At 41.6% G+C, this 22,747-nt stretch overlaps 1 protein-coding gene and 1 long non-coding RNA gene across 19 annotated transcripts in view; one reads left to right on the top strand and one right to left on the bottom strand.

Moving 5' to 3' along the window:
• GRIN2B (glutamate ionotropic receptor NMDA type subunit 2B) overlaps nt 1–22,747 on the top strand; it is a 282,448-nt gene that overhangs the window by 63,388 nt on the left and 196,313 nt on the right. For 14 of the 15 annotated variants that reach the window (XM_083400265.1, XM_083400272.1, XM_083400273.1 and 11 more), the window contains one exon: nt 19,114–19,542. In XM_083400265.1, the coding sequence (XP_083256391.1) occupies nt 19,132–19,542 (411 nt within the window). In that variant the 5' untranslated portion in view covers nt 19,114–19,131. Of the gene's footprint in view, nt 1–1,718; nt 1,851–19,113; nt 19,543–22,747 lie in introns of those variants that run through there. The other variant, XM_083400269.1, reaches the window with a different exon arrangement.
• Nucleotides 626–22,747, bottom strand: part of LOC310658443 — a 58,745-nt gene continuing 36,623 nt past the window's right edge. For 2 of the 4 annotated variants that reach the window (XR_014502317.1, XR_014502318.1), the window contains 2 exons: nt 5,074–5,238; nt 626–751 (listed from right to left, as the gene is read on the bottom strand). This is a non-coding gene — a long non-coding RNA (uncharacterized lncRNA). Of the gene's footprint in view, nt 752–5,073; nt 5,239–8,546; nt 8,807–22,747 lie in introns of those variants that run through there. The other 2 variants (XR_014502319.1, XR_014502320.1) reach the window with 2 other exon arrangements.

Genomic DNA, 22,747 nt, shown 5'->3' with positions numbered 1-22,747 from the left:
TAGAGTTGCATCAGCAGTTGTATCCATCTGAAGTATAAATGGTGCTGCTGTGCAAAACCCAAAGTCTGGGATTAGAGTATTGCAAGCTAAATAAAGAGTTATTTAATCTCTGTATTTTACTCTTATGGCAAAAAAGCAGTTCTTGGGTCAGACGTTTTTTGGTAGGAAGTAGAGAAGAAAGACAGGGATTTCATGGAAGACACAGCACAGTGGACCATTCATTAGTGATGGAAGTCCAAGCACTGGAACATTTCTAGTTCCCAGATAAGAATGCAGGAATACACAGTACAACTGCCATTGGTCTTTTATTTATTTATTTTACAGTATTTATTTATTCATAGTTTTGGGACTTAGATTATATTTTAAGTTTTTAGATTATATTTTATTGTTGTTTTGGCCTTCCAGTCATGACTTGGCAATGCAGAACGGAGGATTTTATTTTTTTTCTGGGCAAGACCATTATTTTTAATAGCATTTTTTTGTTTGTGCCATCATTTCTCCACCCTTGACCTTGCTTAATAGAAGATTCTCCCCATCCTTTCTATCAGTCCACTGTCACAGCTTTTAGCATCATCCTCTTAATGGGAATAAGCCCTGGAACTCAATGGTAGCAATGACAACAAAGCAGCATTAGTGATTTATTGGGAGACTGGATGCAATGGATCTCTCTCTGTTTTCCGGTATGTTGGCCAAGCTTGAAAGAGGAGATGTGTGCACAGTAGATGATTCTGCAAGGATCTGAGACCCGGATCTGCCAGGGAGGAAAAATATCCAATACATTTTTGGCTTAGTGGTGTATCCTGGGTGGTTCTATGTTAACCATGGACATAAACATCATAATTTAAAAATAATTCAAAACATGTTTCTCTAAATATAAAACAAAGGTTGATGTGAATTGATGGCAGTTTTAGAAATAATATGTCCCAAAGTACCATGACTATCCTTCTCTCTCCCATTTGTGACATTTTTAAAGAAACACTGATCACAAAAATTTAGGGTAATAGGATGCAGCAAACAAAAACAATTGCATTTATGCCAATTACTGAGTAGGTGTCTCATTTGCACTTCAGATGTTAACATTTCTGCTTTTTAAAATGTAGCCAGTTTTGAAAGTCATATAGCTGAACACAATGAAGACACTGAATTCATTTCAGATGATTATTAGAATTCAGGATCCATTTAAAGATGTACATAAATATGAGCTGATTTGAAAATTAAATATAAACGATTGGAGCGCAAAACATTTTGTTACCCTTGCCCAGATGGATGCTGAAATTTGAGATGCAACAAATTAGCTGGGAAGGTTGACTCCTCAGGTAAAATACTCACTGGCTTCCCACAATATCTAGTCCCAACGTTGCATTGATACAGTAAATGACAGCAGCTTCTCCATCAGATTAAATATTTAGGAATGATAGGTAGTAGCATGGTACTCCTGACAGTATCCTTTACACATTAGGTGCTTTCAATGCTTTGGTAGTATTTAGCCACAGTCTGAAAAGTAACTGCACCTTTCTAACATTGGGTCACCCCTCTCTTATTACTTTCTTTCCAGACCAGAGATTGCTTTTATCCCGCTTACTATTCTTCTGTTCTTCTTGGCTGCTTATGCATGTGCATGTCATGCATTAACCAGTTTGCCGCATGTTCAAACTAAACCTGGACTAGAGTGCACTGGAAGAGCAGCAAACGCTAGTTGCATGTTAATGGACCTGACTGAGAAGCAAAAGTAAAGCACTATCAGCTACGGAGAACAGAACTCCTGAAGCACATTTCATTTCTTTTCCTCTTTGTCTGGAGGCATTTGCTCAGTAGTTTCCTTCCAGGGTGTGCCACTCAGGTATTCTCAGGTAAGAAATGAAGGCACAACCAAACATGTATCCTTTTAAGTATGAAATTTCTGTCAAAAGAGAAGCATGTGACTGAGTTTTATCACATATGTATGTACCTATTCATTGCCCCTTTGACTGTGTGAGCTAGTTGCCAGCGAATTCAGTTTAACCTGTTTCTATGCAACTTACTGCCTTAGGGTATGTACAGATGTACATAATTTTAGCAACGACGCTACTGTAGAAATGTGCTCACTACATTTTTAGACAGATGTATAACCTTTTCCTTTGGATCAAGTTCAGCAGAACCCTGTTTTACCTTATTGGAACAGAAATATAGAGCTGATTGGCCAGCTGTGTGACCATTCAATAGCATTTCCCAACTACCCTTGGAACAGTGTGACATTTGAAACAAAGGGATTTTTTTTATTTTATAAACAACAGCAACAACAAAGTGCTAAACAAACATTTGAATGAATAAGCATGTGAAGCCCATAAATGAAATTAAATAGACAATCCAACCAGAGCAAGGGTAAAGAGGAAAAACTCACTCACAGCCACTTGCATTTGCAGGTACATCGGTATGCATCTTTGATTATGTCCATGGCAAGAAGATTATTTGACAATGTGGCTGTAGATGTATGGAAAATGTTACATATGAAAGTTTTGGTCCCCACATAGTGGCTACTGCAGCTGCAAAGTGAGCTCAAATAGCACACATGTATGTAGTATATAGGGAGCAATAATCAGGGCTAGGGTTAATGTCCCTCACTGCCACATAACAGTTTCTCTTGCATATTATGTTGCATTGCCGAAGCTGCTGAAATCTACAGCAGTTGCCTTTAATGACTGTGGCAACTGAATACAGAATACAAATATATTCAGAAGAGAAAGAAGTTGCTATTACTGGTGATGAGTCTATGTTATGTGCCCACCATTGCAGATCATGCTTCAAATTGATCAGTCTTTAAATTCATTTTGTTCGACTCCTCAAATGCCATGGCTGTTTTAGTTGGCTTTCCATTGTTAAATTGCTTGACAGCAGAGACTGGAATATTTAGGCAAATGGGGCACTACTCCATCAACCTCAGTGTGCCTTCAGCCATCCCAATCTGCCTGCCTTCATACTTACAAGCAGTCCAAGAGTGGCTGTCACTTTGCTCCTCAGTCTCAGTGATGTCCTCCTAGTACTCAATGGATAGGAGGACAGAAACAAAACTAGAACTGGTTGGCTGTGCCTGCCATTGGTGCTAGCCCCACCTACTGTTGGCTTTCTGCCCTATCCTATGCACAGTAGCCAGTACTGATGTTGTTCCATATCTTCTTGATCCTTCTATTTCCATAAGTGCTACTTATGATAGCAAAATGATTTCATTTGGTTATGTGTGGCTGTGTATGATTGTTGTTGGCATCCATTTGTCTTGCGAGACAATGAAGTGAGCATCTGGGCGTGAAGTCAAACTGCTGTGTTAGCGGCATCGAAGTGACCTCCCCAGGACCTGGGCAAACCTGGGCAATGTGTATGGAGGTCCTGGGCTGCCCAGACGAGAAGACCCCCTTCTCAGCCATGCTGGTGAAGTCCAACAGAAAGCATAGCAATATGCTTGGCATCAGCTTGTCAGAAGGAGGCACACAAGGCACCATCCAATCATCTTCGGGACTCCAGATTTGTGTAGGGTTTACTCCTTAGCCTTTGCTTCTCCCAAAGATATCCCACAAGGTAGCAGAGGTTTAGGATCAGAGTATTTCTGCTCCTAGATGGGCTACCTTCCCAAGTTGATGAGCCTCATCTGTCCCTCACTTCCCTTTACAGCATGTTCAGAAATGGCCTTCTTGAGCATTGGACCCACTATTGGTCTTGTCTGTTCAATCTGCCAGAACATGTCTTCGCATGAAGGGGAAGTCCCATCAGCTTCCCTCACGTGGCTTAGCTGGCTAGTTGAAGCCGTTTCCCGGGGTGTGGCCGCTGTCACATACTGACAGCCTCTGGGAGCTATGGGAGAGATCTGAGTGCAGGGTGGGGACCAAAGGTGGAGAAACTACCCAGAAGGAGCACAATGTGCCCCCCACTGGAGGTATTACTCCTTCCCTAATTACTTCTTCCCTAATACTTCTTCCCCATACACCCCACACCTATGTATGAGAACTTGTAATAATTATATCCTCCAGTGGGGGGGAGGGTTGTTGGTAGAGGCTGGGCAGTTCACTCTTGGAGTAGTGAGTGGGTTTTGCTTCCACTACACTATTATCTCTAAATTGGCCCTCATTTGGTGTAAGTATAGGGATACACTCAGGGACACTACTAGGAGAGATCTCGGCCTGCCCCTGCCTCAGTGCCGAGGAGAACAGTCAGACTGAATTGTATCTCAAATTGTTGCCTGTTTAGTTTGCTCTGTAGAACTCAATGATTGCTGTTGAGAATGGAGCCAGCTGTAATCTGCATAGTTTTGTGATAGCCACATACCATGACATGTCTATGCAGAAAACAGCGTCAACCAGTTTTCAGGTTTCGTTGGTTCACAACTGGCTGACCTTGATTTCTGCATAGACATGTTGAGAAATGTGGCCTTTGAATAACTCTACTAACATGGCATGAATGACTTTTGCCTTGATACTGCAAGTGGTGCCCTGATGCATACAAATGCTAGTTATGTCACAGTTTCCTTTCCTCTCTTTATTTCAGTTACCAGACCTGATTTGTCCTTATTTTAATTTACATTCACTGGATATGAATACCAGTAGGCTTAGGGAAAACATCTAAAATAATATATTTTTTATTTTTTAAAAAGAATGGTCTGCTACACAGGAAGTACAGAATGGAGTTAATTCAGAATGGAATAAAACAGTGTGGTGCATTTTACGATGGGTAATAACTAGTGATAGGCAAATGGGTATGATTTATATTTCATGGAGTATAGGACTGGATTTCTGGGCTTGTTTCATGAGCACTACAGTGTTGGGTAATTCTTTTCCAAAAAGGATGCCCTTTCTACAGTAATTTGTCATAACTTGTCTATAGTGGTTCTCTTGTAAGTTTTGCCCTCCATCCCAAGATCTGCACCTGTCCACTTTCTTTCATCTTAACCTGTAGGTGACTGCTCCCTTTTCTGTCTTTTTAATGTAGATATTAACAACAGAGAAGCTGTGGGACTGACAGTTCTGACATTTGAAGCCCTTTATTTAGAGGACAAGAACAGTATGGATGCATATTTCTATTTGCAGCCTCAATATGCTTCCCACTCACCTTGTGTGTGTGTTGCCTGGTCAGTCCTGAATTTGGTCAGAGCAGTAGCACAAGGGTACTGTCGTGTGTTTTGTAGTTTTGAGGCTGCATCAATTACCATAATATGCAGTGGAAATTGTGCAAGGAAACCTACTTGCTTGTAGTGCTCTGTTTCAGTTGGGTAGCCTAAGGTCACAATCACACATATAAATGTGTAAAAGGTAAATGGTGAATGCAAAAATATGTTTTCAAATACATTAACCATGCAGTTTCTTTCATAGAGCTGTTAAGGTGTGAATGTGAAGAGAGGTTCATAGGCTGATCTTCCACTGTCCCTTCCGTATGTTTTCCCCATTGGGGCAAAAAGCAGGTATGGGTAAGCCCTCCACATGCCAGTACTGCTCTCCTTTGTCTGAGTTGGATCCCCCTAGCTGCTTTTAAGAAAAAGTGAAAATATGTGGCAAGTGATATAGGGTAGAAAATGTTCCACTTCTAGAAATGCATTATTTCATAAGGTTAATAACATACTTAATAAAAACATGTAAGATTGTTCAACTCGAATGGATACAATACCAGACAAATCTAAAATCAAAAGTTGCACTTATCCTTTTGCAGGCAATTATCCCTATATATATATATAACTAGAATTTTCATTCTAATTTTGCCCTTAGGTTTGTTGCCACATAAAGTGTGAAGCAATTTTCATTGGAGATGTTATTGTAAATAGGAGCTTCAATTCTTTGTTTTAGCAGTTTGTATTTTTATTTTGAAAGGACTTGTTTGTGCATGCGTGTGGCCAATAGTGGCCATTTACAATAGAACTTTGTAAGGGCCTTACTTGAAAAGAAGCCGACCAGTAGTCTTCACCTTTTGCATAGTATAAGGCAGTGGTGACTGGTGCTGCTCAACAGTGTCTTCAGTTCTGCTTTCCTCCCCTCCACTGCCTATCTTGTCCCTTTCATGTAAGGGTCCCTCGGTTTCTCTCCCCTCTTTCTCAGATTCTGTTTTTTGTTTTGTTTTTGTTTGTTGGTTTTGGTAATCACCAGATTATTCAAGTCCAACAATGCATAACCAGGAATGGTCAATGGATGGATTATTATTTTGCATTTCCTGGGAGGCATTGTACATTTTCCTCTTGATACTAATGTGATAGTCTTTTAGGTTGCTTTGTGCGACCAGTGGAGAATGGGCAGAGGAATAATAAACCATAAGGGTTGATTTTAGGAAGATTTTAAAAGCAAGATTTTATAAGATGGTACTTTTTCACTGTAATCACAAGGGATTCTAAGGCGGGGGAACATTTTTTTCATGTCATCTGTGTAATTTCTTTTTTACATTGGCATAGGAATACTTTATTGTAAGTGAAGTCAGGTCTCTAGAATTGCACCAAGTGGTCCCATCTAAAAGTGCATCAGGGCCAATAAGAGTTGAAGCTTCCTTCTGAAAAGAATGGGAAAGTGTGGAAGGCTGAGCAGGCTTGCTGTGTGTGTGTGTGAAAGAGGCAAAGAAAGAAAAATGTGGATGCACATCTTTGTACGTGTCTGAAGGCAGGCAGAAGGGAGTGAATAAAGTAGGTACATTACTAGGAGAGATGACTGGAGCGGAGAGCATAAATGAGCTTGACAGGCAGCTCAATTTCTCTCTCTGGAGAAAAGGAAAAGGGAGGGTGCCTGATAGAACAATACAAGAAGGCAGCATTGGCCAGCTGAATCTGCACTTTCATATAATTCCTTTGAACTCATTTTGCCTCTCCCTTGCCACTCCCTTTTCCCAATGTGCTGCTGTCACTGGCCATTGTGGCTTTGTGTCTTTCTCTGTGTGTGGCTTTATAAGAAGGGCATTCCTCTGTAGAATGGGAGAGGCTAGCAAATGCCACACCGTCCTTTTGAAGCTAGCTGTGCCTTCTAACTGCCACCCAGAGTAGACCTTGGGAAGAGGAATGAGCCTTGAATTGTCATACAATCACAGGTACAGCATGGTCTAGTGCATAGCCCTAACGTGTAGTGAAAATATATCATATCCAGCAGCTTGACAACTTCTCTTCACTGATCATTATAACTAAAGGACTGAGGAAGAGACTGGGGAGTGGAAAGAGAAGAAAGGGAAGTGATGAGAAAGTGTGCATGAGGGAAAATTGAAGATAAATGGAAGGAAAGGAAGATGGGAAGAGATTAGAAAGACTGCAGAGAACACAAATTAAGCAGTTTTTACTGAATCAGTCTTAGAGAATCAGTTGGTTTTATTTTAAATTTAAATGGGCTAACAGGTTTTAAAAGGAGTGGTGCCCTAATCAGATGCATGTTTTTCACATATGCATTACAAAGATGTCTGCAAATGTGACATGACGGCTGGCAACACCAATCCTTCCATGTGGGAATCCCTTGCAGATGACTGCAGTGCTGGGAGACAGGCAGTCAAGTCGTGTATCCATAGAAGTGACCAGAGGAGAAATGACCGCTGGGAGGAACACAGAGGGAAGAAATGCCATGGTGCATCTGCAGCAGTACAACTGGATATCTTTATCGGCTTCTGCTGCAACAAAACACGTCTCACATACACATCAGTCTCTACGGCCACAGCAAGAACTGCAACTGTAGAGCATGACCTCACCCCCAAAGGCACACTCCTCCATTGTCCCCCAAGGCATACAGATAATCAACAACAACAAAGCTTTCCCATATATTGGGAAGAGCCTGTATTCATGCAGTAGTTTCATAGCAGGAGACATGACTACCCCTGCAGCAAGAGAGGCCTCTTTCTTTTATCCCAATCTGCCCTGTGTTAGGGTCATGGCATAAAGAACAGAATTGTTTTATTAGTTCTGGGGAAGGTTGCCACTACAGTGGTACCTCCAATTACGAACTTAATTCATTCCGAAGGTCCGTTTGTAACCCGAAACCGTTCTTAACATGAGGCGTGCTTTTGCTAATGGCGCCTCCTGCTGCTGCCATGCCGCCGATGTGCGACTTCCGCTCACATCTCAGGGCAAAGCTTGCAACAAGGGGCATCTATTTCCGGGTTAGCGGAGCTCGTAATCCAAAGCATTCGTAAGGAAGGCGGTACACTGTATTTTAAAGTTGTTCGCAACTTGGACTCCTCCTCCATCCGAGCACATGATAAAGCAGCCATCATATTCTAAACAATGTAGTCTATGTCGTTTCCTTTCGCAGGGAGAAAAATGGGGCATATTAAGGGATGGAGGAGTAAGAGAGCTGATATGGTGACCAGATTCATTCCTGGTATGCCCAAGATGGGTGCTGGAGCAGTTTTCTATCATGCCACCAGCACCCATAATTTGCTAACATCTTTGGGAGGCCCCAGAGGTTCAGGGCCCTAGGATTATACTCTAAAGTCTCACCCTGACTGGAGCAATCAATGAGCCATGGGATGGCCTCAGGTTCGAGGCTCGGTGTTCGTACCTCTGAGATCCAACATGGTCTGGGTTTTTCATTTTCCTGTTCCTTGCATAACTGATTGACAGCGAAAATGAAATACATGGTTCAGTGGTATCCTATTGCACCCCTTCTTGTGCTATACATTGCTGGGAAGAAAGAAATACAGAGTTCTTGTAATGTCTTGTTCTGCCCTCAGTTTGCTCCGTTATAGAGTGGCAGCTGCTGTAAATGAGTCCTGCCGAGTCAGGGTGGATTGTCCCCCCACCAACCACCTGGCAGTAAGAAGCAGGATTACATTGCTTCCTACTTATCCAAAGGCACGGTCCTCCTGGCATATGCATGGCAGTTCCAGTTTGGCCCTGCAAGACAAAACAGAGGAAAGAGCATGCTTTCCAAGCTGCTATCTCTTGGTATTTATGCACCAGAGCTGGGCAGTGTCACAGTGACCTGCTGTTTCACTTAATGGCTTTTGTGTGTGTGTTAATTTTGCTCCAGCAGGTCAGTTGCTACGTGCCAGCTCATATAACCCAGACAGGACTAACCCCATCCGTAATGGTTTGGCACTTGTCTTAATTCTCTCTGGCTTGTCATCTGAAAGACCAAATAAAGCTAGCTTACAAGAAAAGGTTAAGAGAACTAATCATCTTTGGTTTGGCAAAAAGATGGCTGTATGTGTGGCTTGATATGACAGTCACAGATAGGTATTTTGAAGGACAGAATCAACATATGGTGAAATGAATTGTTTAAGCTAAACTACAGGAGCGTAATTAATATAATAGGATAAATCTGAGAGCCAGAATTTTTTTAGTCCGAATTATCACACAACAGTTCCTAAGGGTGTGCTTTATTAGAATGTGGGATAATCTTCTAATGGCAGCAGCCCTACTGCTTGAATCATTTTAGACTGTATAACTAGTGAGGGAATATTCTATAGAGAACAATCTTGAAATTGACCAGGGGAAAAATGAGATTATCAAATGGAGGCATTTCATTTATAATTTCTGTGACACAAGCAGTGCTTTTCTCTTCAAATTCCTGGAAGCTGCTGCCAAAACATCTATTTTCCTATGTGTAAATTACATACATGGGACAGGCTTGAAAGGAAGGATTAACTTTGGTTCTGTTACTATATAAATTATCCATGAGAAAATATGCATTCTTCTTAGCATATCTCTCTCTCTCTCTCTCTCTCTCTCTCTCTCTCTCTCTCTCTCTGTGTGTGTGTGTGTGTGTGTGTTTGTGTGTGGAGTGGCAACACAGGGAAAGAGATACATGAAGCTGTAGAGAGAATATGAAACTTTGCAGAGTTTTTAGGGCTTGCCTAGTATACTACCTAGTGACTAAATGAAGTAAAGAGCCAAAGACATTGTAGTGTTTAGGACACAGAGAAGCTGGCTGTGGTGCTGGCATGGACTGCCCATGTTTATTTACAATGGCATTTTGATTTTGCAACACTGAGCTATGGTCATGTGGGCTAGCACAGTTCCTACTAATTTATTTATTCCATTCATTCATTCATTCTAGCATTTCAGAGCAAAGCCCTCCCTGGAAGCAGATACCATAAAACGAAAATAAAACAATTCTTTACAAAATATATAAAACAATTAAATAAAAAAAACCAACAGCAGACTAAAATAATATACATAGAGCCTAAGCCTCTGAAAGCCTCATAATTTTTAAGGGATGTTTGGGTATTATTTACAGGATAGATTAATTGATAACAGGAACATAACTAATGCCCACCCACCACCTTCTCTCTCTCTCTCTCTCTCTCTCTCTCTCTCTCTCTCTCTCATGCATGCATTGGACACACACACACACAGACACACGAGAGAGAGAGAGAGAGAGAGAGAGAGAGAGAGAGATTCTAACTTGTATGGTAGAACATCATACTTTTAGTAGCCTGTGCTATCCCTGTAAAGAGATAAGTAGGTCTAAGATGGACAAGCATTGACAAGAAACAGGTACGGGCTAAAGATAAGTCAGGACTCTGACAACCTGACAAGTCACAAGAATAAGGTGTGACAAGTGCACATGGATGGGTAACTAGCCTCATCTGAAATGCCATGCAGATTCTTCCACATCTACCTGTGCAGCTAGAGAATAGGTTTGCTGTAGCCTTATGGACCTGGAAGTTACACTTCTTGCTACATTAGCCCCACTGGCTTTAAAAATAAAAAAGGAGGCAGCGGAGGAGGGTGGTGGAGGGGAGAGACAGCTTTTTCTGAACCAACCAATGACAAAAAGGGGAGATCCAAACCCTGTTTCCTGATCAGGTATCCCTGACCTCTTTAGCTTTTTGTCAGTCATGTAAAGGTTCTCCATGTTTTTCCCACCAGAACTGAATCCACAAAGCAGTCTTCATACATTTGAGAGCCTTGTTTGTCTTAAGTATGGAACATGAGAACAATTTTACTTTTTTTGGTCAATTATTAAACTGTGATTGTTTCATTCAACATATATTAGAGCAGGGGCCCAATCCTTTCTTGCTTGAAGACATTTGAAAAGAAAATGCTATGATTTATATATGCACACACAAATTCATATACATGCTTTGTATTTAGTTTCGCTTTAGTCTTGTAATAAGTGATCTTTACAATACAGTCCTATCAAATGTCAGCTACTCTGTGATTCTCAGGGAGGTCGCAGAGAAATTATCTGGAATTATGCAGCCAGTGAAATAAATTGCAAACCTTTAGTTTGTTTCAGGAACGCCATTTCTCAATCCTGTAACTCAGCACTGGTAGATAAGATAAAGCAATATAGTGTTCTACCTAACCTTCAGGCACTTTGGGTCTGACTTGAAAATCGAGTCAGGTTTTCTGGCCCCAGCCCTTTGGTAATTAAAAGTGTATGTAGTTATAGAGGGGGAAAGAGGGAGATAAAATGAAATGAGAACTGATGAGTATAGGATTCAATCTAAATCTCAATCAAATTTCACATGTGGTGGATATGTGAACATATAAAGCCCTACTGGCAGAAGGCATTTACAGGAATAAGCTATATTACGGGTCAGCATGTGGAATGCTCCTCAAGTTTGGGTTTAATTATTTTTAAAGAAGGGCAATCTGACTTTTCTTACAACAAACTAATTACTTTTCTTTTTGTAGCAGCACGCCTACTAGAGGCACAGAAATGGAAAGGATTGGAACTTCTTTGTGTATCTCATTGAAAACAGAATGTATGGTCTATTGCTCTATCAGAAAAGAATAACAAAGAGATTACATGCATTGAATAATAGTAGATGATTTTGTTGAAATTGTGTTTTCAACATGCTTTTATAAAATATGACCCTGAAGAATAGCAACCACCGAAATTACAGATTGGACTTGGGCGAACTTAATTAGATTAATCTGTCCTGTAGGGGGTAAGTTGGGATTTTGTTTTGGTATCTGTTTTCTTTCTTTGTAATCATTGTTATATATTGGAAATCAATAAAACTAAATTTATTTATTTTTTTAAAAAGAAAGAAACTGGTGAAAAGGCTGATGCAGAAGAGAAGAGGGTAAAAGTAGATCCAGCATATTTCAGCTGATACTTTATACTGAGCCAGCACTGTGGGTATATCAGAGTCTGAAGCCATCAAGCAGGCAGGGTTCAGAAGCCTGCTACTCCACCAAAAAGCTGGTCTAATAAAAGATTTCATGTGTCAGATTCTTGAATCCTGGATCCTTTGAGATGTGTGGATATTTGCCAGGCTTTCATCCACACAGACAAGGGAAATGAAGGGAGGGAAGAAGGAATGTTGCATTAAAGAACAGCTAAAATTAGCTAAATTGTACCAACCTCTTTCTAAAATTGAGGAACAGCTTGTGGGAGAATGCTCTCTAGTCCTCCAGAATGAACCATTTTAATTCCTGCTCTGAAGGGATCTTGCCCTTGCCACCCTGTGTGTCAGGTTTGGTTACTTGCTTGTAGATGTCAGTAGCCTCTGCTGCCCTGGCTCCTCACTGACTGAGTGTATTGTTATTCTTTATGATTATTAGTTTCAGTTATCAGTGCCCAAAGTGAACATGGCATTTTACAGACAAATAAAATATGTCAGGAATTTATCCCAAATAGCCTTCTATCTAAATGAAGCATTGCACTCTAACATGAATGACACTATCTTCTTGCATTTTTGTTTGTGTGGAACCCATTGCAGAGGGGTGGGGGCAGGCAGGCTGGTCCTGGATAAGACTACACATGATGGAGAAGATTATGGCAATAAAATATAAGTTTAATTTCCCCCCATGAGGCTTAGATTGCCGAAGAGTGAGGCAGACTTGAAAGAGCAGAATGATAATGATTTTCAGAGTGGTAGAGCTGATGGGAACTATCTAAGGAGTTATTTCATAGTTAGTCCGATATACCAACTAAAGGTATTGAATTTGTTTCCCAAACATAACTGCCCTGCTGAAAGTAACTCTGCCATTTAATTCAAACTGTTTTCTCTCTCCATTTTATTCAACATGTGCCCATTCCATTATCCCATGCATTCTGCTATCCCAGCCCTCTAATCTTATGTACCTGCAACTGTGTATCATATTGTAATGTCTGTTAAAACAACATAACAGCATCTGATCAACATTAGAAATGACTCCTCCAAACTTCAGAAGATCTCTTAGTCCCTGCAGCCTTACTAGAAGTTGCCGTTGTCCCCCAGAATCATGATGGATCGTGTGCAAGAGTGGTGACAGACTTAGTACCATGGTGCCCTGTGCAAGGCCAAAATTTGGTTCCCCCAGTCCTTCCCAAAGGCAGGTAAGGAGGCACTCAGCTTTGGGAAAGAGGTGCGAGGGCTTGTTAGGGTTGAAGAAGAAGAGCCTACCCACCTCCTTCCAAAAGTACTAACTAGACTTTGGGAAGGAGGCATGAGTACTCTAGGGCCCTGCCAGAGCCTCACACCTCCTTCCCAAAGCCCAATGCCTCTCCTACCAGGCTTTGAGCTGGTGCCCCTCTCGCACAGCCCTAAATCTACCCCTGGCAAGAATGCGCAACCTGCTGCTACTGCGTTCTGTGGGGAAGGAATTTTTTTGTTTCAGGAGACCTCTCAGTACACCTTATTAATCAGAAGCACTAACAGCTATAACCTCCCAATCCTGCATTTTGTCAATTTATATAACCTAACTATGCTGGAAAGTATTGCCAGTGAAATAATACCTTAAATACAGACCTCTACCCGCCCCAGTAAAGACTTAGGAATAGGCCTGATAGGATTTTGGTATCTTGCATATGCACACATTGGCCTCAGAATCACACCCCTTATTCTTAAATCATATCCAGTCATTATGTTACACAGATTTTAGAAAAGGAACATTTCTATAAGAACAGGTTGTCTATGGTCATCTCCAGTGCTTTTTTCTAAGAAATATTTTGGGGTACTCTCATTTTTCTACTCATATTGAAATACTGCCCCTCAATGAGGCCAAACTTTGATTCATAAAATGTTTAGGGGTATGCGTCCCCCTGCGCCCCCCCCAGAAAAAAGCACTGGTCATCTCCAAACTAAGGATCCAGAGCTCTCCAAATCTAGAACTGTGTTTTCCATAATGCTACATGCCATTAGTAATAGGCCTGTGCATTCTTACAGTTTTATTGATATTTGCATTACAGGTAACCTTTATAAAAGTACAGTGTTAAATAAAGTTCTCGTAGCATTTTGGTTTATTAGTTTGATATCCTGGCTAAATTCCAGCCTCAATAATTCTGCTCACCAGAATTCTCCCTGCAGGTTCAATTGAAAAAGTTATTCTTCATTTCTTCCTGTGACATAAGTTCAAAGTAATTGTGGAATGTTTCATTGCTGTACTAAACCAAGCTACCTTCTATCATACAGAAAGCTGCATTTTAAGAGTGGAAGGTATGTCATTTTATAGGGAAGGAATAGTGAAAAATAAATAGTTTTCCTAAATTGATACTGTTGTGTCTTTGCGAATAGACATGTTTTGCATGAAGAAAACCAAATTTTCAAATATATGCTCAAGCCAAATTTACACATATAATGCGGTATACAGTGGTACCTCGGGTTACATACGCTTCAGGTTACATACGCTTCAGGTTACATACTCCGCTAACCCAGAAATAGTGCTTCAGGTTAAGAACTTTGCTTCAGGACGAGAACAGAAACCGTGCTCCGGCAGCGCAGCAGCAGCGGGAGGCCCCATTAGCTAAAGTGGTGCTTCAGGTTAAGAACAGTTTCAGGTTAAGTACGGACCTCCAGAATGAATTAAGTACTTAAGCCAAGGTACCACTGTATAAGCAAAACAGAGAATTTCCTTTCCAGTTTGCTGTTTCAGCTTCATTGTTTTGGCCAGGAAAAGATAAAGATGCCACTTCCAACCTTTTTTTTTTTTTTAAAGTGTCACATATCTAATTCTGCACAGAAGCTGAGCCCCCCATACTTGATGGGACACACATGTACTTTATACTCAGATATGTGGTGCCTGGTTACAATAAATAAAGTCAGATGCAAGTATTATTACGTCTTCAAATATGTGAAAGGATCAATTGTTCTCCTTCTCTGCTGCGACACAAAACTGGAGTAAATGCTTTCCCAAGTGGCTACATAGTCTGCACATAGAGGGACTGGCACAGATCATGTGGCCCTTAAGAAAGTGCTGAACCTCTCCTACCTTGCTGGCTGGAGCTGATGGAAGTTGCAGCCCACCATCTGGAGGGCCACAGATTCCCTGCTCCTGGCGTGAAATCGTAGAGCCCTGTTTATCAAGGCCCAACTCTTGATGCACAATGGACTTAGAATCATAGAATTGCAGAGTTGGAAGGATCCCTGAGGGTCATCTAGCCCAACCTCCTGCAATGCAGGAATCTCAACTAAAGCATTTTGACAATTCTGGGAGAACAGGTGAGGTCCCTGTAGACTGGAGGTAGGCAAATGTTCTGCCCATCTTCAAAAAGGGATGGGGGCAGAAGACCCAGGTAGCTACTCACAAGTCAGCTTGATGTTGATACCAGGAAAGGTCCTAGAACACATAATTAAACTGTTGGTCTGTGAGCACTTAGAAAAGGATGCTGTGATTACTAAGACCAGGGGTCGGCAAGGTTTACCTAAACCGGCGCAGCACGTTTAACTAAACCGGCACAGCGCGGCGTGGGGCTCGCTTCCGCAGTGCCAGAAATCGCACTTGCCGAGTGGGTGGCTCACTTTGGGGGCGGCTCATGGGCTGGTTAAACGACCCCTGTGGGCTGCTTGTGGCCCATGGGCCTTGGGTTGCCTACCCCTGACTTAGACCTATCGTGGGTTTCTCAAAAACAAATCATGCCCGATAAATCTCATTTCTGTTTTTGATAGAGTTGCAAGCTGGGTGGATCAGGGGAATGTTGTGGACAAAATGTTTTTTTTTTTTTTTTTTTTATTTCAGTAAGGCTTTTGGCAAAGTCCTCCATAATATTCTTGCAGAGAAGCTGTTAAAATGTGGACTGGATGAGGTAACTGTTAGGTGGATTTGTAGCTGGTTGACTGGCCGAACCCAAAGAGTGCTCATGAATGGTTCCTCACCATCCTGGGAAAAGTGACAAGTGGGGTGCCGCAGGGTGAAGAATCATGCCCTTAATTTCATGGCTGTGTTGGCTGACTTGAAAACATATTGGTGGGCAGCTGAATTTTTCTTTTTAAAGAAAACTTCTAATAAAATTATTCATAACTTTGATTTAAACATATTAAACTGCTAGATAGATTTTTCCTGTTTCATATTGAAACTGTTATACCCTTAGGCTATCTCCACAAGTACCACAATATTTCTGGCTATAGATGTGGATGAGTTATGGTTGCATTACAGATTTCCCTATTGTCCGTGTAAGTTCCTGGGCTGGTAGAATCTACCCTTTCTGCTTTAGAGAGTACTTCAATGTAGCTGCAGTGTGAAGAGACGACTGTCAAAGCTACTCACAGCATTGCAACTAGCCGTTGCATAACCAAGTGCAATACGCTAAGAATACTAAGGGGAGTCACAGGAGAATGGCAAAAAATAACATTAAATGTGTGAAAGAGCATGTGCGGTGTGCATTAATTAGCTGTCAGAGTAGTGAGGACTGCATTTCCCTTGTAAAAGAACTTAATTTACTGACTTGTAATTAGAGGGAATAGTCCTGCTACAATGAAGTTAGCTATTCATTTTGTTACGTTCTCAAAGTCTCCCCCCCCCCTTTATTAGCTTGTTCTATGAACAGAAGTCCAGAGCAATAAAAATCGATGGATATGTCATCCACTCATTTCTTTCAGCCTTTAAGTGGATTTGGATCCTTCTTTGAATTGTAATTATGCATTTGTTTGTTTTGTTTATTAATGACAGGACAATGTGTACAGTCCTGAGAATGGCATATTGAGGGTTATGGGTGAAGTGTGCGCAGGTATATTTGCGTTTGATTTCAGGAGTGTTAAACTATAGCAGTGTAAATGGTAATTAAACGATCAATGCATTACTGTATAAGCAAGATGCTTTATGAGTTCTGCTTTGAGCAAATGGAATGTTAAAAAGTTGTGTTAGGCTCTTTGTCTTTTAACCCAGGGGCTGCATCTAGGCTATGATGCAGCCTGCTCTAGTGGCTCCACCCCTTCTGCCATTGGTAGAGTCTGGCTAGTGAAATACACAGGAGTTAATTTGCAGCAACATTCAGCCGCCATTGCCCAGCAGCTTGGTCAGATTCGGGTGACAGATACATAGGCCAGATTAGGTGCATGCACATGTTGACCATTACTGATTCTGTCCAGTATACTGCTTTTTTTCACTTCATGCACCACTTCCTCTCAGTGTGTCTAAATGAGAGAAAATGAAAAAAACCCCACCATACTGAAACTGCTCCACTACCTTTTGTTAAGGGGAGGAGGAAGAGGAAGAGAAGGAAAACTGGAGTGATGGAGGGTGGGAAAGGTGGGGGAAGAGCTGAGAAAGTGGCACAGAGAGGGGGAGGAAGGGGGGCAGAGGAGAGGGAGAGATGAACCAGGTAGCTCCACCTGCTTTTGGCTCTGCCCATTAATGGCTCTGCCCCCCTGGGCTTTCTGTGGGTCAACTTCCTGAATTGAAAAAATGTTTCCTCACCTTGCACTGCAGTCCTAGCAGTTACTTTATTAGTTATAGACTGCCATCAATATAAATCCAGGAGTTTGTTACTTTGGCTATTGACATTTATCTGGTTTGTAATGGAAATGAGTGAAGATTTGGGTGTGGGTCATGAAGCAACGAATTCCAGAGGTTCCCCTTGCATTCCTTCCATCAGCTTCTGGCATAGCAGAAGGACAAGAGCTGTTTTAGTGCGATGAAATGGAAATCCTGACACCTGGGATGCTTTGTTAAACACTGTAGATATAGAATTAGAGACTAGACCAGATCATAAATCTGAGAGGAATTTTTCAGTTATTTTAATTGGATGAGTAACATGAAACTCTAGTTTGTGCATATGACTAGACAATACTTCTGTTTTTGCTGATACTGACTGCATCTGCGTCCACAGGGCAAACCTCACTGCTATGATTTCCAGGCTGGTAAGACAATAGTAGCAACATGTACCTTACTGAGGAGCTCTGAGGATTAATTAGTTGCTGCTTGTAAAGTGCTTTGCAGATGAAAAGAGCTCAATGTTATTAAAACAAGACACACTAAAGTATCCTGTAGGGAGTCATCTGGCACTAGCAGGGTTGCACTGATGACCTCATAGGTCTTCTTCATCACTTCAGTGCTTAGAAAAAGAAGCCAGCATTTCCAGGGAGTGAATCAAAATTATATCAGCAGCTCCATTAGCTTGAAGGCTTGGAGGTAACTGTTCTTCTGCCTCGAGAGCAAAAGTAATCACCTGAAGATGCTAAGAAAGGAAGATACGGTACATAACTGGCTGTGTCGCCTGCTGACTGATGTCTTCCTTCAAATAAAATTAGGATTGGCAAAAAGTTATCACTAGCAATTCTACAGCCTGAAATCTTGCATTTATCTCCACAAGGACTACATTATGGCCATGTAAATAATACTGGAACAAAAGATACTTCACATTGACCTGGAGCGACTGTGTCCTGCCTTCTTCCGCCTTTCCCCTTATCTTTAGAATCTTTTGCATAAAGGCTGGTGGAAGGTTCTTTTACAAAACTGATTGGAAGTGAACACAGATTTTGGCACAAACAAAGTGTATATTCCAGACATGCTCATTTCAAGGGGATGAGCTGATGCTCTGTCACTGACGAACATGTAATTCTGGGTTAGAACAACAGTGTAATTATGTCTTGGGTATCCTCTCTTTTTTACCACTGTCATTTAATTCTTTTTCCTGCTCTTATTAAGCTTCCAGATATAGGCTAACATCAAAGAGCTTTCTCCAGTTACCACTAAAGTTGAAGCAACAAGTCCAGTTAATGAGCTTTAAATTGAAATTGAGCAAGAGATTGGGGGAGTGGGGCAGAATTCAATGGGAGAGCACATACACTGCATGCAGAATGTCCTGGTTTCAGTTCCTGGGACCTGTAGTTAAAAGGAGCTTAGGTAGAAGGGCTGAGAAAAGACTCCTGCCTGAAACCCTAGAGAGTCTCTGCTGTAGCCTGTGCTGAGCTAGATGGACAAATGGTCTGTTCTAGCATAAAGCAGCTGCATGTGTTCAACATGGCCAGTGCTCTGATCCATAAAGGGAGCAAATAATAAGGACGCTAACATGACTATTTTTCCTCTTTTTTCCTTCTTTCTAGGGAGTGCAAGAGCTGAAAATGAGGCCCCGAGCAGAGTGCTATTCTTCAAAGTTCTGGCTTATGCTGGCAGTCCTGGCAACAACAGGTGGTGGGGCCTGGGCCCAAAAGAACCACCCCAGCATTGGCATTGCTGTCATCTTGGTGGGTACCTCTGACGAAGTAGCTATCACAGATGCCCACAAGAAAGATGACTTCCATCACCTCTCTCTCACGCCTCGTGTGGAACTGGTGGCCATGAATGAGACAGATCCCAAGAGCATCATCACCCGCATCTGTGATATCATGTCTGATCGGAGGGTTCAAGGTGTGGTGTTTGCTGATGACACTGACCAGGAAGCCATTGCCCAGATCCTGGACTTCATTTCTGCCCAGACCCTCACACCCATCCTAGGTATCCATGGAGGCTCTTCCATGATCATGGCAGACAAGGTAAATTATTGCTTCTTCCCATCTCAGCCATTAGAGTGGAGCTTGGAAATTAGCTTCTTTGTTCACAAAATGCATACTGTTTGTTAAAGGCACTGACAAACTCGGTCAATTGCATTGAAAGAATTCAAGCCCTGACTATCTAGATATTTGTCACTGAGATTCTTGGAACAAGCAGCATCTTGTCCTTGGCAAGTGAAGCAGATCTGTCCTGCTTTGCCTTCTGTCAGTTATTACCAAATACCAGGTCTGCAGAATTGGGTCTATGTATTTGGCTTCGTGGGAGTGGCGGAAAAACCTTCAGAAGTTCACTCTGCTGTCCCTCACCTTCTGTGACCTTGCACAGTTACAGTTCAAGGCCGAGGACATTGTGTTGGTGTGGCAATCATTATGCCCCATTTTAACCACTCATTTGCCAGTGTTGAGACTCATAATATCAGGTTAAAAAACAATTAAATGCATGTTGTTAAAAATAATGCATGAGGGTGTCAAATGGGGAGTGTGTGTGTGTGTGGGCACTGGGTCTCCCACCAACATCCCTGCATGTGCTACCCTGCCACCTCCTCGCCTGATGTGCAAAGATCTGAAGGAAGGCTCTAAATGCCTTCAGTTGAACATGGCTAGAATCTTCTCCAAGATTTTAAAAAAAGACCCTGTGCAACCAGGTTGCACAATAGAATAGAACATTCTAACTATGTTCACTAGTTAGCATCTTCTCCTGGGCATAGGATGTTTGGGTGCAGCCTTGGTACATTTGCATGCCAGCATTTCCTACCCAGGGACAACTACACTACCAAACCAAGAAAGAGTGAGCACATACATCCTGTAGACCCATGACATCTCCCCACACCCATAAGAAGCCTTGCTTATTTTAATTGCTTTTTCTTTAAGAAGAACATTAAGAAACCAGGATGATAAAACTGGAAGTGCCTCAGATAATTTTAATTTCCCACCAAAGACCACAGGAATAAGTATTTTGGTTTCACAAAACTGTTATGGACAAACCATTAATAAAACCAGCTTTCCTGCAAAACATTCATTAGTTTTAAACACATGCAAAACAAAACAGAAAATGGAATTGGTTTAACCTAACATTCCCCTGTCCCCAGGGACTGTTTTGAGGAAGTTCAGTGATAACCCAGAGCATCTATACATATACATATATCCAGTGCTTTTTTCTGGGGGGACGCAGGGGTACACATACCCCTAACATTTTGTGAATCTAAGTTTGGCCTCATTGAAGGGCAATATTTCAAATGAGTAGGAAAATGAGAGTATCCCTAAACATGTTTTTAAGAAAAAAAGCACTGCATATATCAGGAGATATGAGTAGTTTTCTACTACTTTGTAGATTATGACGATAAACATGTGTTTTCAGAGAATCATAGAACTAGGTCCATGGACGACCTTGCTCATTCTGTGCCCAGAGGATTGACAATCCACACGTTACAGATATCAGTTTATATAATTAGAATTATGATGTGTCATAAACACAGAGCAAGTCCACTCTAGAAAGTGTGGGCATTTTGTAGTCATTCATTCTCGTCCCCAGTCTGCTTTAATATGAGAAGCTCCCCACTCTTTGGTGTTAGCACTCGCCCCCAATTCATTTGTAGAGTACTACCACTGTATCTAAGATTAAAAAGTCAATCTCATAAGGTAAGTTCTCAGTTCTGGTATTCATCTGTTGCTCTTTTGTATACCTAGTCTACTATGAAGAAGTCTTTCTAGAATGTGGACAATGGTAAATGATATTCAATCTACCAGCAGTTTGTATGCAGCTAACTATGTTTTTGATCCCACTAGCAATACCCTCCTTAATATATCTAAGACATATGCTGCCTTGCTTCCTCTTTCCCTTCCAGCTGAAGAGTCTGAAGTGATAACCAACATGTTTATTCTTTGGGTCCCTCCAGAATGGTGTTTTATTGTGGGTGTATTCTGCAACATGCTCTTAATACAACAATAGTGCATTAGTGGTGGATCTATTCTGCTTTAGTCTCAATGCATCTCCATTACTACCACATTATTTCTTTCTGCTGGACAAAATAAATAAATAACCAGAACATTTGTGGTATGAAAAGTTACTGGATTTTCAGCATGAAGCTACAGGGAATGTGCTGATTGGAAATGAAGCAGTATGTCCATTCCAAAACTTTTGCAGGACAAACAGTATTAAAAGCAGGATTGTCTACATAATGTATAGCATTAACAGCAGAAATAATCATAAATGTGCAATAAAAAAAAATCTGCTGAAGTATTGCATCTCTAGTGTAATGGCATAGGGCCCTTTTATACATCCAGTAGAAAAAAGTAGCAGAGCTTTTCTGGATTGCCCCACTTCAGGCTGTAGGTGGGGGAGGCTGCATGTTTGAATGCTATCCTATGGATGAAATTCCCTGAAAATAAGAGAACCCCCCCCCCCACTGTGTCAGGGAGAAAGCTAGGTTGAATCAATCTCTCCAACATACTAGTTTTGTATGTGCAATAAGTTTTAAAGATGGGAAGTGTTTCCTGCCATCTGCATCCTAGAGTGATACAATCCTGGAAAAGATTTGCCATCTGATTTTGCTAAGCATATAAGCTGGACCATACTGCTTTGTATTACTGGATATCATATCACGGTGGGACGCTAAGGATAGCTGAGAGATGGAGGAGGTATGTTCCTATGGACTGCCTGGTTGAGAGATAAAATGGCACGCAGCTATAAGGACTTGAGCCCAGGGAGCCATTGAAAGAGGCTGTGTATGTAGCAGTTCCATCTTACAGTCATGTCCATTGTATAAGGTGGTGTCAATGCCATTTCTGGGTTAAGCATTCCTAGAGCTATGTTCTCGCCATGCTGTAGAGAGACCTAGTGGGGCACAGCTTCCTTCCCTTCCTACCAGGACATGCAGTGAACTGGTTGGGCAGTTGGCATGGGTTTCCCCCTTCTGCACACCTAGAAATGTGCACCAACAGTTTCTATGGCTCCTACTAGCCACCAAAGGTGCCAAAGACATGGGGAAGGAAAAAGTAGGACCAGGCCCAAAGATGCTTCACCAAGAATTTGGTTAAGGTGATGAAATACACACACACACACACACACACACACACACACACACAAACTGATTGTTTTAAAAAATCAGTTTGTGATTTCAGCTTCTTCTTTCTACCACCTGTTGGATTGACTGCTAGGTCAAAGACTATGAGACTTCCACTGGCTTTT

This window comes from Podarcis tiliguerta, assembly GCF_965153285.1.
Source record: "Podarcis tiliguerta genome assembly, chromosome: 10".
Lineage (NCBI taxonomy): Eukaryota > Metazoa > Chordata > Lepidosauria > Squamata > Lacertidae > Podarcis > Podarcis tiliguerta.
The sequence above is the reverse complement of the archived record's forward strand: the minus strand, read 5'-3'. Positions and strand labels throughout refer to the sequence as shown.